General features: G+C 40.0%; 1 protein-coding gene and 1 long non-coding RNA gene across 3 annotated transcripts; one reads left to right on the top strand and one right to left on the bottom strand.

Moving 5' to 3' along the window:
• Nucleotides 1–1141: 1141 nt before the first annotated feature.
• On the bottom strand, nucleotides 1142–1736 carry LOC126410313 (uncharacterized). The gene is made up of 2 exons (XR_007574104.1): nucleotides 1602–1736; nucleotides 1142–1534 (listed from the first exon to the last, which is right to left on the bottom strand). It is a non-coding gene; the product is annotated as an uncharacterized LOC126410313 (long non-coding RNA).
• A 4573-nt stretch (nucleotides 1737–6309) lies between these two features.
• On the top strand, nucleotides 6310–13079 carry LOC116259435 (uncharacterized). Of its 2 annotated transcripts, none has more exons than XM_031637257.2 (6): nucleotides 6310–7171; nucleotides 11204–11255; nucleotides 11358–11447; nucleotides 11998–12062; nucleotides 12163–12345; nucleotides 12429–13079. In XM_031637257.2, the coding sequence occupies exons 1-6, from the start codon at nucleotides 6443–6445 to the stop codon at nucleotides 12486–12488; spliced, it is 1179 nt and encodes a 392-aa protein (XP_031493117.1). In that variant the 5' UTR covers nucleotides 6310–6442; the 3' UTR covers nucleotides 12489–13079. The 2 variants fall into 2 exon arrangements, with proteins under 2 accessions (XP_031493117.1, XP_031493116.1); XM_031637256.2 differs by having other exon boundaries at nucleotides 6311–7171; nucleotides 11992–12062.
• The last annotated feature ends 1430 nt before the right edge of the window (nucleotides 13080–14509 follow it).

The following is a 14509-nucleotide window of genomic DNA, read 5'->3' as shown; positions in this document are numbered from 1 at the left end:
ACATAAGTGAAAGAGCCAATTACGCTCGTCATGGCAACTAAGGAAAAGGTGGAGCCACCCCCAAAAAAGTGAACTGAGGCATGGCTATTGTTACCATTCAGCTGAACCAGGAGACCACAAGTTTTGGAACCACTATAATCTAGGCTCTGTCCAAACTCTGTAACTTCACACACAAAATAGCATAGCAGCAGCTCTAGCTCTGTATCTTCTGTAGCTTATGGCTTTAATGATCTACTAATCTCACATGGCATGACCGAAATTGAAAACTAATTGCAGGCCTTAACCGGGATTTACTAGATCAGTTAGTTCCAGGTGTTTGGTGCTATTGATATGCAAATCTTAAATGTAGAATGTATTTTCTAAAATATACAAATTACAAAATCTTTTAGGCAAATTCAGATGGTCCAATATTTCATCCACCATAGAGAAAAAGAAAATGACAGAAAAGGTTAAGAAAAAAGAAACATAAAAACTAAAGAATGAAGAAAACGGCCCCACCATATTTCACTAAGCAACAAAAATGAAGACCATTATAATAAAGAATGGAAGAAAGTGAGGAAATGGCCCCACCTCTTCTTGAAGCCAGCAGGGTGTTCGTGCTAAGCGCCTGTCATCTCTTGGTCTCTCCTGCAGGCTGCAGACCTGATCCAGTGCTTGGTGCTCCCTTTCGTTCTCACTCGTTTTCTCTGTCAAACCCTCTCCCTCTCTCTTTGTCTCTCGTTTTCTCTCCCTGGTGCGTGGGTTTTCCCTTTTTTTGAAAACTAATTGAAATAGGGCAAACAAAAGCGGGGCGGGCCATGGGGGTTGGAGTTGGATTTGGGTAGGGCCAAATTGAACCCAGATCCAAATACTACATAGAAGTAATAAAATTTTTAAATTTTTATAATTAATTTTTTTTTTCATCGGCCTGGGGTGGGGCCATGGCCCAGGCAGGCCCCGCCCTCCCTCCGCCACTGCCCACAACATTCATGCATCCAAGAAAGTAAGATACATCTAGATATTCATTCATGTGATAAAGAACTGATATTCATCCAACCTGATTTCATAAAAAAAAAAAAATAAGGTGTAAAAGTAGTCCATCACATCCACGAGTTCAATTGGTCATGATTAATTACAAAATAGAATCGTAGCACACTGAAACTTGTATGAAAGTTAAAAACTATTAACCCAAGCGTGTTGTCCCATCCAGTACATAAGTTTAACGAGTACAGATCCAACAAAGAAAACAAGTAGTAACAAAACAAGCAATCAAACGTTTCTGTCTGCACTTCCATTTATTCCTCTGCATCACTTCTTCCTCTTGCGTTGCGTTGACATAGTCAATGTCCAATGACCTACGTAATTGCACACCATACTTGTTGTGGAGATATTCATTCATGTGATATTCAGCTGCTTCGAAGGTATGGAACAATCTGAAGAGGGCGCCCTTGTATCAATACACTAATGGTTGGCACTGCTCCCAACTGTATATATGCCTCGCGACCTACCCTCGAACACGACATAGTACTTTTGGCGATGCATCATCTTCGTTGTCCTATTCAAAACAAAACAAATGTCAAACAACCACATGCAACAATAGTCAATTGATAAAATAAACTTACTATTCAATTGATAATCTGTAAACATTTGATTGTTATAGTTCTTCTTATGGAATTGTTGCTTCATGTGTTTGGCTTGCAATTTCCGGTTCACTTACGAAAAAATTATCATTTGAAGGTGCATCATCATCATCAAATTTGAGTTCGAACAATCTTGCATAACAGGGAGCAGGGAAAGATCAATGTTACAACAAACAGAAATCATGATATACAAGTAGCACTGCACAATTACCAAACAAGAAATAATGCACACTCAAACAGAAAATGAGGTTGCTGCAGACACCTCACTCTTGGCAGCAGGGTTATAAATTGCTTAACAATACTATTCCCTTTTACAAAGCAGCATGTGGTCAGTCTAGTGACTGCAACCTCAGTAAATAACAGAAACATAACAACAAAATTATCTAGCAATGACATTAATCATAAACGTTGGATGACATTATCTAGAAATATAGTGTCTTAAATTGTGTAAAACCCATGCAAAGACATGATCAAACAAAAGAAAAAGGAAGAATTCCAATTACTGATCAACTGTTCCTAACAACAGAGAGGTTAGTGATTTTTTGTTGATAAGGTTGAAAATGGTAACAGCAAAACATTAGAAGTTAAACCCACGATTACTTAATGAACAAAAGATATACATTCTTTGCAAACTTTCATGTAAATCATAATGCACATGAACATGAACTTGGTGAAAGAGCTAACAGCGAAGGCCATAGTTAACATCTTCTAGTGCTGACCAAATCAGCAATCAAAAAGAGCAAATCAAACTCCCAAATCAAAAAGAAGAAGAAAAGAGAGAGAGAGGGTTAACAGGCATCCACGATAGCGAAAGCGAAACAGGCAAGGCAAAAAAACAAGCAGGAAATGGAAGAAAAACACGAAGGAGGAGAAGCGAGAGAGATATTGAGAGACTCACGAGGCAGAGATTTACAGAAATGCAGACTAGCAAAGGCAGAAATTCACAGGCGAGAGAGATACTGAATGCTGCACTTCTTTTTCAAACGGGCGAAACGTACACAATCAGATGGGGAAGATGGCGTCCACGAGAGGGGAAAGCAGCAATAGAGGGGCAGATGCCATCCACGGGAGGCGAAACCAGCAAAGAGGGGAAGATGAACTTCAATGGGAGGGGAGGGGGAAGATGGCGTCCACGAGAGGGGAAAGCAGCAATAGAGGGGCAGATGCCATCCACAGGAGGCGAAACCAGCAAAGATGGGAAGATGAACTTCAATGGGAGTGAAAACCATCAAAGAGGGGAAGATGGGCTTCAACGAGAAGGGAAACCAGCAAAGAGGGGGCTTCAACCGGAGGGAAAACCAGCAACAGCAGAGGGGATCTCCAATGGATGCATTGGGGAAGAAAGAGAGAGTGAAGGCACGAACAGAGTGAGAGAGGTGATGCAGCAAGAGAGGAGAGGAATGAGAAGCGAGAGAGGTGAGGCAACGAGAGAGGAGAGGGGAAGAAGGGCGTCGACGCAGGGAAAAGAGGGAAAAAAGAGAGAGCTAACGGGTCTCAAAAAAATCCGCGTGAAAAAATCTGACCTCCACAGGTCAGATTTTTTTGAGGGGTAAACTTCACCCGTTCGTACACTTTTTTCACGTTAAAATTTTCAATGTTTGATGTGCTCACTTCAAACCGGTTGAAATTTCTCACTGTGGTACAGTTTTCAACCGCTCCTCAACTTTTACCCCTGCAATCAAATGCAGCCTTGGAGAAGACGATTTGTTTCAAAGGAGGAAAATTGTCACCTCATGACTCCTGTCTCTGAGGAGGAAGTTAGGTAAGGGTGGGCGTCAGGCCGGGCCGCCGCTGGGCCCGGGCCCGATAGGCCGGCCCGGCCTGGTTCGACCCGTTTATGTTTAAAATATATATATATATATTTGTTTTAATAATATATATTTATTATCAATAAATATATTTTATACTTAAAAACATTATTTTATGATTAAAAAATGTTTTTTTTCTTAAACGGGTCGACCCGTGCCGGATCGGGCCGGGCCGACCCGATGCCCACCCCTGAAGTTAGGCAGGTGGTCTTCTCAGTGGATAAATTTAGTGCCCCTGACCCTGATCTCTTGGGTTTTTATCAACATCATTGAAGTATCTTTTGGTAAGTATGCTATTACTACCATTATCAATTTTTTCCAATCCAGCAAGTTGGTCAAGATTTTTAATCGTTCTCTCATTGCTGTAAGTAAGAGGAAGTTTCTAAATCGGAGAACTTCAGACCCATTGTTTTGTGTAACTATTCTTGCAAGTACATTACCAAAATCATTGCCAACATGATGCAAATAATTCTTCCGACGATTATTTCTTCGACTCAAAAGTGTTTTTCTTAAAGGTAGACAATTCGGGGCAACGTTGTTATTGCTCATGAGACCATTCGGCGCTTGAGCCGCATGCACTTGCTGGGTTCAGAGGATCATTATTGTGTCTCCACTATGTCTTTCTCGGTTTTGATCAATGGTGCTTGTAGCAACTTCCTTCTTATTTCTAGGGGACTGCGTCAGGGAGATCCTTTGTCCCATTATCTGTTCATCATAGATATGGAGGTTTAGAAAAGTCGTCACTCCTGGCTATAGAAGAACTTGCTCAAATGTTGGGCTGAGGTCAAGGATGATGGGCTTTGGTGCATTCGCAATGGGAGCAAGGCCCAATTCTGGATGGATAATGGGGCCCCTCCATTTTTATAGAGGAGACCTCTGCTGAGCACCTGGGCCAGATCTTACTGAATCTTAACACTCCCATCTGTCTATTGAGCTCTGATGGTATTTCTTGGCCTGATGCCTTACGTGAACTCATGGTATTACACAACATCTTAGAAATGGGGCTACATCTCGGGCGCACTTTCTCCATTCCCCTTTTCACCAAGCTGTTGTGGTCGACCTGCGTGGAGCACATTCTATCCATTGATCAGAAAGACCTCTCTAAGGAGATTGATTTTTGGATTAACTTTGGAATCCAATGTGGCCCATGGCCTTCAGATGACAAATAATACGATAACATTTCTCTCCAGATTTTGGAAAAGATTATTCTTCCGAAGCAAGGAGCTGTGTGCTGGTTTCCCTTGCTGGAGCTTATTTTTGATGTTTTTCTACTGTATAGCATATGTACACTCGTTTTGTTTATTTGGAGTGTAATATTGCCTCAACTGCTTCTGTAATTTTGTGTATAGCTCCATTTTTTTTTTTTATAAAATGGTAAAGGGAGGCCAATACTCCATGCAGGTGTTTGCATAGGAATAGCCATAGCGACCTAAATGCGGTGTTCTCAGCCTCATGAAAGGTGAACCAACTCCAATATGCTGCTTCTTTATTTACATCTAATGTTACCTTTTAGAAGCAAAGAAAGATCGATCAGCAATGGTTCTTGTTGAACTAACTGAAATGAGGTGAAGTTTCCCACTTTTTTCTCGTATCTCCTTGGATTCATAGGCACCCTCGGCCATGATTCGATTGGTGCTGCACCCTTAGAAAAGCTAGTGACTCGTTTAGTGGCAGAGATACATACATGGAGGTTGGTGTGAGCAGCTGTCGGCCCCAGCCCATTAAAAGTTTCATAGGAGAAATTCAAAATTACATGGGACTTTCACAGACTCGACTCGAGTGCCCTTTAGTAAAAAAAAATCCTAGCTCCGCCGCAGGACTGGTTCAGATCAGGATGGTGGTTTTGCCTTGTGACTTCATATGTTATGTTATTTGGAGCTTGGCAGCTTCTCTAAAGTATCCCAAATACGTATATACATAGAGAGGCAAGGTGGGTTTAACTGTATTCATGTATATATATACAGCGACCTTCTTCTTAGCCTGGGAAAATTTTACGTTCATTGTTTAAATTACTGACCTTTTTCTTTGATCAATATCAATGTATAAATAAGGGAGGTTAATGTTTCAGTTTGGATCTCTATCTATTCTTTATCGAACACGACTTGATCAGATTTTGTGTAATCAGGTTCTTACTATAAATTTGGATTTCACTGACATAAGACCGGACTTTCATATGAATGCGGTCAGACCTTGGTGGGGTCCTGGGCAGATATCCGACCTAGGTTCAGATCCGGTTGGAAATTACATACAACGTCTGAGTGTGTTCAGTAAATGTATTGAAAGTTTTACACTAGGTCCAACTGACTGACTTAAAATGGGAACGGGAATTAGATACGTCCGAGACATAGTTGTAGTAGTTGCAAGAATTGGTGATCTCTTCATTTTTTATCAATTATAAATATAAAACTAATAAATATATGACTAATAAGAATTACAAAAAATGGTGTTTAATAGTCGAGCAAATAATAAATCAACGTTTTATTTTAAAAGCTAATAAAGAAATTGAACTTTTGAGAGGGATTTCTATGGAACTAACTAATTTGCAAGAAATTTCGATTTTTTGTATAAAAATGACAAAAAGAAATAGTAAAAAGGAAAGCACCAAGTGTATTATCTTCACTTCGTAAAGAACCACTCTTTCTTGGATGATGGAAAATATTCTTTTCCCTTAGTAATAATATTTTTGTTGGTTTATATAAAAAATTATTGTGAACTTTGGTGATTTCTATAAAAAAAACTGGATGTGTATTAGTTAAATTTCATTAAAAATTGAGCACCTACCCGTAAATTTCCAGAAGATGGGCGGGTAAAATGGAAAAATTTTCCTAAGACGAACGACCGGAGAAAAGTTTTCCCGTGAGATCTATGGGGTTTTTTAGCCACCCATCGAATCTCCTCAACTTGGAGTTCCAAAGATCTGAATTGTCTCCAAATTTGGCGCCAGATTTCGGGGTTTCCTGCGCCATGGGCTTCTAGGGTTCTTGCTGCTTCCTCCTGTCAGTTCCTGACGTTTTCATGGAGGAAGAAAAAGCAGCGGCGTACTTCGATGATCTCACCCGGAGAGGTGAGGGAGCGGCGAGGTTCAAGCAGGGTTTGGGATACTCCGCCGGATCCTCCTCCTCCCCATCGTTTGTCAAAGCCTCCGGTTCATTCTCTTTGAGCAACTTTGTGTCCGCGTCGACCCGCGAAACCGAGGCTGATATCGAGAAGGAATGCCGGATTGAGAGGATTCAAGACAAACTCAGGCGGAAGGATTCGGCTTCCGACAAGGGCCGCGGATTTGCGGAGCGTCAGCGTCTGTCGGGGTCGCGGGACTCGGATGAGCGTAATTTTGGGGAGTCGAGAAGGCAGAGGAGGAGGAGTCGGTCGAGGAGTTACTCGTCTGGGGAAGAGAGCGGTCGTGGGAGGTCTGGTCATCGGCATCGTTCCGGTTATAGGGCTTCAGAAGATCGGAGGACGGAAAGGGAGCAGAGTCCGGATGAAGCAAGAAGGCGGAGGAGGAGGACAAGTCGGTCGAGAAGTTACTCCCCAGATAGAGGGAGCAGCCGCCATAGATCAGATTACCGCCGTACAAATGGTAGTTCAGAGTCTTATCGCAGGAGCCGTGATGATTCTGCTTATAGAGGAAGGCGGCGGGGAAGTCGGAGTTGTTCTCCCAGGGAAAAGAAGAGGTCAGAAACCAGAAAAGTTGATGGAAAGGCCGATATTGATTATTCACGATTGATCGAGGGCTACGATAAGATGGTAAGTAACTCCTGAAGAAGCTTCTGTTGGTTTTCAGCGTGCTTTTCACGTGCGTACTCTTATGCATGTGTACCATAAAGTTCCCAGACACCAGGTCCCAGTGTTATAGACTTATAGTTATTTGTCCGCAAGCATACCAATCTTTTGGAACACAAAGCAAACAATCTTCAAATTGAGGATCGTTATGTTCAGTCTTTCTGCTGTTACGATATAATTAGATTCTTTTGTTGTGCTTGGCTCTTGCTGCTAGTCTTTGTCACCTTGTCTGATGCCATTATGTGTCTCCATTTAAGTGCATCCCAACAGAGGGCCAATTCCACCCATCGTGAGGTTAGCAAACTAGTCTCCTTTTATTTTGGCTCCTGCGGATTGTGTTGGTGTATATAGTATGGTGCTTACATATTGCGGCGACTTTTACTCCACAACAGGACGATGTTGTATGAAGTGTACTTTACACCGACAGGTATATGTTAGAAACTTAAACTTATGTGGATTGGAACACTTTGGTACTGCAAAGTGGTATTTCCTTGGTACGATACGCGCAATGGTTTGTACTTTTCATATCAGTGAACACGTGAAAAAAACTTAGAAAGGGTTTTCTATGACATGTCGAGATCCAATCTCATCCGTAATTACATAGAAGGACAACGTCCATAGGGATCAAGGTCTCATAGAAAGCATGGATGCCGAAGCTATAGAGAGCATGCAGATCTTTGGGATCTAATCTATTCTTATAATATTACTGTGGTTTTCAAATAGTCGGAGGATCTTGGTGATAGTACCTACAGTAATTTAGCCTGATCCTAACAATTAAGAGGATCACTCATGCTCATTATTCATGAGATCTAGAACTCTTTTTATCAGGACACGTACAGAGTATTTCAACTGAAAAAGTAAATTGTCATCTCTCTGTCGGTAGGTATCTAAAGATTCTAAACTGCTGAATATTATGAAATTCTTGGAGGCTGTAGATGGTGAGATGGGTCTCATCAAGAAAAATGTTGATAAGGAATTTATTATTAGTTACTTTTTTGGATGAGCAAGGGAAACAATGTTGTGTCTCAGAGCACATACAAGAAGTGCAGCAAAGCCACTAAGTATCAGTTTGCAGTATTCAGCAAGTTCTAAGAGTGAAATTGTAACTGCTATATTATGATATGCTACTCATAAGCTAGTGGCTTGTTGAGTACATAATACTTCAATAATTCACCACAATTTCTAGAAGCTGATGGTGTTGATTGGTTTCAGAGAGATGGATTACTGGAATACAATAGTTTATACTCATCACTACTAATGGAGCCACTAAAATATAATGTCAGGGGTTGTGCATATCAAACTTGAAAGCTAAGAGTAGCAAACATGTTTAAATGACCAGCATAGATGCAATTGATGAAAATGAAGGCTGAGACTTAAAACGAACACACTGGCTTGTGATAAACTTCAACAACATGAGATTCTGCCATTCTGGTGATCAATTATTTTAAGTGACAAAAGAGAAGGACCCTGATGACCCTTCAGTTGGGTTTGGAGGCAGCTGGTGGAGGGTGGAACTTATGCAGGAGTGATGGTTAAGGTGTCTTTGTTACCTGCTGATAGTTTGGTGGGGGATGCCTTTTTATGAATTTTGAAGATTAATTCCTATTTTACGTTGTTTTTTTTTGTTTCTCACGTATAGTCAACTGCAAACACTTGTGTATGTGGCAAATAGCTGTCCTTCTAAAGGGAAAAAAAAAAGTAGGCCACAAATCTTCTGAAATCGGGATTCCAATTTCCAAGCAATGTGCCAGACTTCTATCATATTTTTGAGAAAATAGAATACTAATATATGAAATAAAGGATGGAGATAGAGGCACTTAAAAATTATATTCTAGTTTTGGACTTAAAAGAATTAGCGAGTTCCTACTGGAATTTTGGAATTGTCAACTGTTATCATTTTATGATTGTGGAAGGTTGCAGGGCCTTTACAATATCAGCATGTGTGGAGCATGGCTATGCCCATGGCCGTATCCTTTTCTGTTTAGAGGTTAGTTAAGAAAATAAGGAGGTTTGTACATTTTGGGGACTCGTAGCACCCACTTGGTACATCCAAGCCAAACCCATTTCTTTCTTTCTTTTTTCTTTTTCCACTTACAATCCAAGTCTAAATATGACAAAAACATGTGCTGTGATGTAAACCCTGAAGCCAATCCAACATAACTATATTTTGAGTTAGACCTCAAAATCCTGAAAGGCGGTTGAGGTTAGGAACTCAATGATAAAGATTGAAACCATTAGCATTCTGTATTTGATCAGGGTTTACGCACATTATCATTTTCTGTAAAATAAAGTAGGACAAAACTATTTCAAAATAAAGAAAACTATGATATTTCCATAAGGTGACCTCCCTATGTAACATTATATAGTAAAAGGGATAATAAAAAATGAAGATGTGTATATGTCATTGCATATTAAAATTAATTGTTCGTAAAGCAATTATAACCACTATATGTTAAACATCTTCAAGTCAATACAGTCTACCTAAAATTAGAAAAAAGAACAACTAAAGTCATGAGCAAAGAATGAAATTGAAATATTTATTTTGTAGTAAAAGTAAAACCCATATATGAGAGAGTTAAAAGAATAAAAAACTAATTGGATATTCAACATTAAATCAAGATTCAATTAGGTAAAGATTAAAGATTTGAATCGCTAAAGAATAATAATGAGCATCGTGCCCATCTTAAGTGCTTTAAATGAAAAATATGGTAGTGGGAGGTTAGTATTGGAGGCATGTTCTTATTCCTAGAGTAAATTTGATAGATTTTATGGTAGCAAGAGTTTTAATGAGGCTTTAAACGAAAAAACGATTAGTTGGAGGTTACTATTTGGCAGATGGTTCTCTCTTATTCTTAAAGTAAATTTGGTAGATATTATGATTACAAATGTTATATTGACTATCTGGTTAGGGCGCTGCCTTCCAGTCACAAACTTTTGGTAAGGTTCACCATTCAAGGTCTCTTTGTGCACTTTATTCTAATTGTCTATAGAAAAGAGGTCTGAATGCATATTATCATCTATTCAAAGTTTAAGTCAAATTTGACTTTGGAGTTTGGACCCAACATTTGATTGTCACTCTGAATCTGAATAAAAAATCCAATAACAAACTGAAAAGAGTTGGAAATATTGAACTTAAAAGAATCCATTTGCACCCCCAGCCACATTGTTGAGAAGATTATGTTGTCTATGAACTTCTTGAAGCGGTTCAGCATATTAAAGGGTTCCTTCTTTTAAAGGCTCTTGAGATGTTTGGAAGAGCATGCTTGTTTCTTTAGTTTTCTTTTCCAAAACCTAGTCATATATGTTTTAATCACATTTAGCTCTTATTGAAACTATACATGGCAACATGTTTAAATATGGAGAAAATTACTCAATCTCGTTATTCTTTTTGTAAGGTATTCTTTAATGTATTTCGATACTTTTGGCATTGTGAAGCTGGCTGATGTTACTGGCAGAAATCCTGCAATGTTTTCAACTTTTTATCGCCAGAAATCAAATACTTTGTTGATATTGCAGGTATCAAGATATTGTTTTTTTAAGAAGTGTAAATTTAAAATGTATTTTTATTTTTATTTTTAAAATAAATTTAAGAAGTTTTATGGATGTTTGTCAATGTTCTTGTAAGAAAAAATTGTAGAGAACTCATCATTTGATAATCTTTTCAGTTATCTTCTATATTTTTAAAATTTTGAATCGCTGAGATTTTGCTGAGATCTTTCTGACAAAAATAAGATCTAGAAAAACCGTTAAGAGAACCTCCCAAGGGTGGATTGGTGTGGTACTATGGAGTTAACCGGAGTGGTTTATTAATTAATTGCTTTATTTTTCCTTGTATTCAATTGCTTTATATCTTTTCCATCTGTCTGCACTTCGCTCCCTATTACGCTATCTATTGTTTCACATTGTCTGTGTAGGATTCTGCAGTCTACTTTGTTTGCCTTATTTATTAACCTGTCTTCAATTCAATGACTTTGGTGGCTTGGTCATTCTTATTAGGCCCCAGCGGAAAGAGTGAAAGCAAAGATGAGGCTTCAACTGTCACAAACTGGTATTCAAGTTTTACTATGGTCTTCAGGGCTCTTCTTAGGCTTTTATGCGCTGGATCAGATGTAGCGTGCATGTTAGTGAACTTTATGCTATTATTTTGCAGTTTCAAAAGATTCTACAAAGGGGATGAGCAAGGAGTGGGAACGATTTGACTTCAACAAGGACGCACCATTGGATGATGAGAATTTGGAAGGTTTGTTTTTATGGTGTTGACCATGCCTAGAGGTTGTTATTTATGTAGAGCACAAGTTCACTCAACTCTTAAGTTTGATGTTCAGCTTGACTTGCACAATTTCTAGTATGGCTGATATACTTCCTGCTTATAGATCAGCTTGGTACCATTGGCTGGGATTTTTTGAAGTCACACGTTGTTTGATTTTCTTTAGCATGTTTTAGACATTTATTGTTGCTAGATGCCTTGTTTATGTCCTAGCAGCATTCACCAGAAAAGAAAAATCTCTTTATATCTTATTGGCTTAGCTGAGGTCCATGCAATAGGGATGCTTAATCTTATATCCATCTCATCTCTGACTGTCCTAAGACTACTGTTAATTGGGGACGCAAAAATGTTCTGTACCATGTTCCTTTGGTCATGTCCATGTGACGATGCTTAAGAAAAACCTTTTCTGGTATCTGCATGACTTTGTCCCATGAATTATGCAGTCTGCTTATGATAGAGAAATTGTTCTTGTCTCTCTTTAACTTTCTTTTTTTCCTTCCTACCTGTTGGGTTAAAGCTTCAGCTGAAGAAGATGATTCAGGATTGCTAAAAGATGTGGGGCGAAATTTTCGATTTGCTGCTGTGGAGGTCTCTCTCTCTCGCTCTCTCTCCCCGTCTCCCTCTCTCCCCCCTCTCTCCTCTCTCTTTCTCGTTCACTCTCTTATTCCTTTTTGTGTTGATTCTGAAGGCAAATCGCGAGGCTGATATCCAGGCTGCTCACGACAATGCCATTTTTGGGGTGCCAACAGCTGCCTCTGCTCCTGAAGGGGAAGTGAGGGGCCTTAACAGCAGTATTTCTGAAGAGGACAGGGACAACAGCGTGTCAAAGGATGAGGATAAAAGCAACCTGTTCTCTGTCGTGAACGAAAAAGTGAGCAAGAATTTCATTTGCCCCTCACCGTGTATGTTTTTGTGATAAATGAAGTTCATTTGGTAAAATATTCCTATTCACAGGTTCTTGCACTGCAAGGAGGTTCATGGCGTGATCGTGCACGGAAGCTTCAAAATAGATAACTATTGGTGGCATCGAAGTGGGTAGATACTCAAGGGTGGATGCTACTATGGGGCTCATAAAACACACTTCGTAGACCAGTCTTAGCCAAAGCCTAATTGAGCTTCTAAGACTTCTGCTCTAGGTCTGGTTCATTTGTTTGCTTTGTGATGTAATCCATGTCTGGGATCCTTAAATCATAAAACAAAGAAATAGGCCTCGTGAGTGGCTTTGTATTTCTAGAGTAAAGCCTGATCACACGAGTTTAATCTTAGGATGGAGTCCTGAACCTGGTTTCTATACTTTCATCATGGTGGGATAGGAGGAGGTGGGCCTGGTCGGGGGCTTGGTTTCACCTTGGACAGCAGTATACCTGATGTACTTTGTTCTTTCTCTGGCCTTAGTTTTGGCTGGTCCGGGGGCTAGGTTGGCCCAGCTGCTGGGGTTTGAGAAGTTTGTCTTGGCTGCAGGACTGGTGTTTGTATCCATGTGTTTTTCTTTGTAATATTCTCAGGGCTTCGACCTTCAAGTACATGTCTCGAGACTCTTGCCCTATGTTCATAAGAACTATGCATGCTTTTCAAATATGGAATGTAATCTACCATCTCTCTCTCTCTCTCTCTCTCTGAGTTGTGGGCTGAGAGTCTGACTTGAAACAGTTATGTGGAAATTGGGTTCACATTACTTATCATGTTATTATCAACTGACCTTATCAATATATTAAAGTTCAGCGCATCCTGAAGGCCATGGTGAGGTGATGGCAGAGTGCGCGCAGCATGTTGACGATCAGTGAGAATGTTTCACTTGTTCTCGAGCCGGAAAAGGCCCGTCTCTATTACTGGCTTGCGTTGCTGGCTCGTGTTTTTTTTGTAGTGTTCCTGCCACTTTCTGATTTGTCTTCTTCTTTTGATAAGTATTTTGGGGTTAGGCAGACGCCTATTACAGTATATGCCACAATATGCACCCTAGATGTTGATTTTTTTAAGATCCACTACGACTCTCTGAACCGAGCGGATCGACCTTTTGCTGGTTTTGCGTTGTGTTCTGCTGATGGAGAAATCCCCAAGAAACTAAGATAACTAAATGTGAAACAAATGTTGTGTTGAAGTAGTTTTTTGATAAAATCCTGCCTGGTCCAGTAGAAAAATTATCGAATTTGAGATCCTCAACTCTCTCTCTCTCCCTGTCTCTCAAGTCCAATTTTTTCAATGTAAAACTCAAACATGGTGGGCATCAAACCCGAGTAGGGTTGAATCCTTGGAGATGAATGCCCAAGAATCTGAAGTACACTTAATTTGAGGATGGTTTTATTTTAGAATCTTCGATTGTAATCCTTTCCAGATGAATTGAGTTCAACGTTTACAGGTCGTCCTAGGCAGTGTCTGAGGGGAGAATGAATTTTCTGGTGAGAACATTATTCCAACCCTGCCTAAGGGCATGTCGGCAAAAAATCATCTTTGATGGAGCTTTCATCTCGGTGCCATATTGCTTTTGAATTTCTCCAACACTAGCGGTTCACAGAGGGTGAAGCCACTCTCCTTCCTTCCGATTGTGATGCTTGAAAACTCAATACCACCATTTATGCTATATGCCTCTTGGGGCAAATTTTTCAAAAACTTTGTTTGCACGCAACAAACATGAGACAATTCAGGTTGTGATTGTGATTTGAGGATGGCTGGCAACCATAGACTTTTCGGCTCTTGATTACGACTATCTGTTACTATTACTTTGCAAGTTCACTTGACCTGGGTCTACGGCCGGAAGACTTGCCGGAAAAGCCTGCAAGTTGGAGCTGTCAGAGGGAACGTTGTCGTCGCAATGGTAGGCCAAAGATTGGAGACGACCAAATATGGCGGGCGCTATCAGGTGGTCTTGATCTTGTGTTCCACATCTTCAGCAACCCATTCTTCAAAAAAATGTGATCGATGCTAACATGGGCCTAGTGGTGTGCCTTGACCATGGACTTGTCAAGTCATGAACAACTTTGGGCAAAACAAGAAGAGAAGAAACTTAATTGAAAATCTCAGGTCTGCCTTGTGTTTGG

The sequence above is a fragment of the Nymphaea colorata genome, chromosome 8 (assembly GCF_008831285.2).
Source record: "Nymphaea colorata isolate Beijing-Zhang1983 chromosome 8, ASM883128v2, whole genome shotgun sequence".
Lineage (NCBI taxonomy): Eukaryota > Viridiplantae > Streptophyta > Magnoliopsida > Nymphaeales > Nymphaeaceae > Nymphaea > Nymphaea colorata.
The sequence above is the reverse complement of the archived record's forward strand: the minus strand, read 5'-3'. Positions and strand labels throughout refer to the sequence as shown.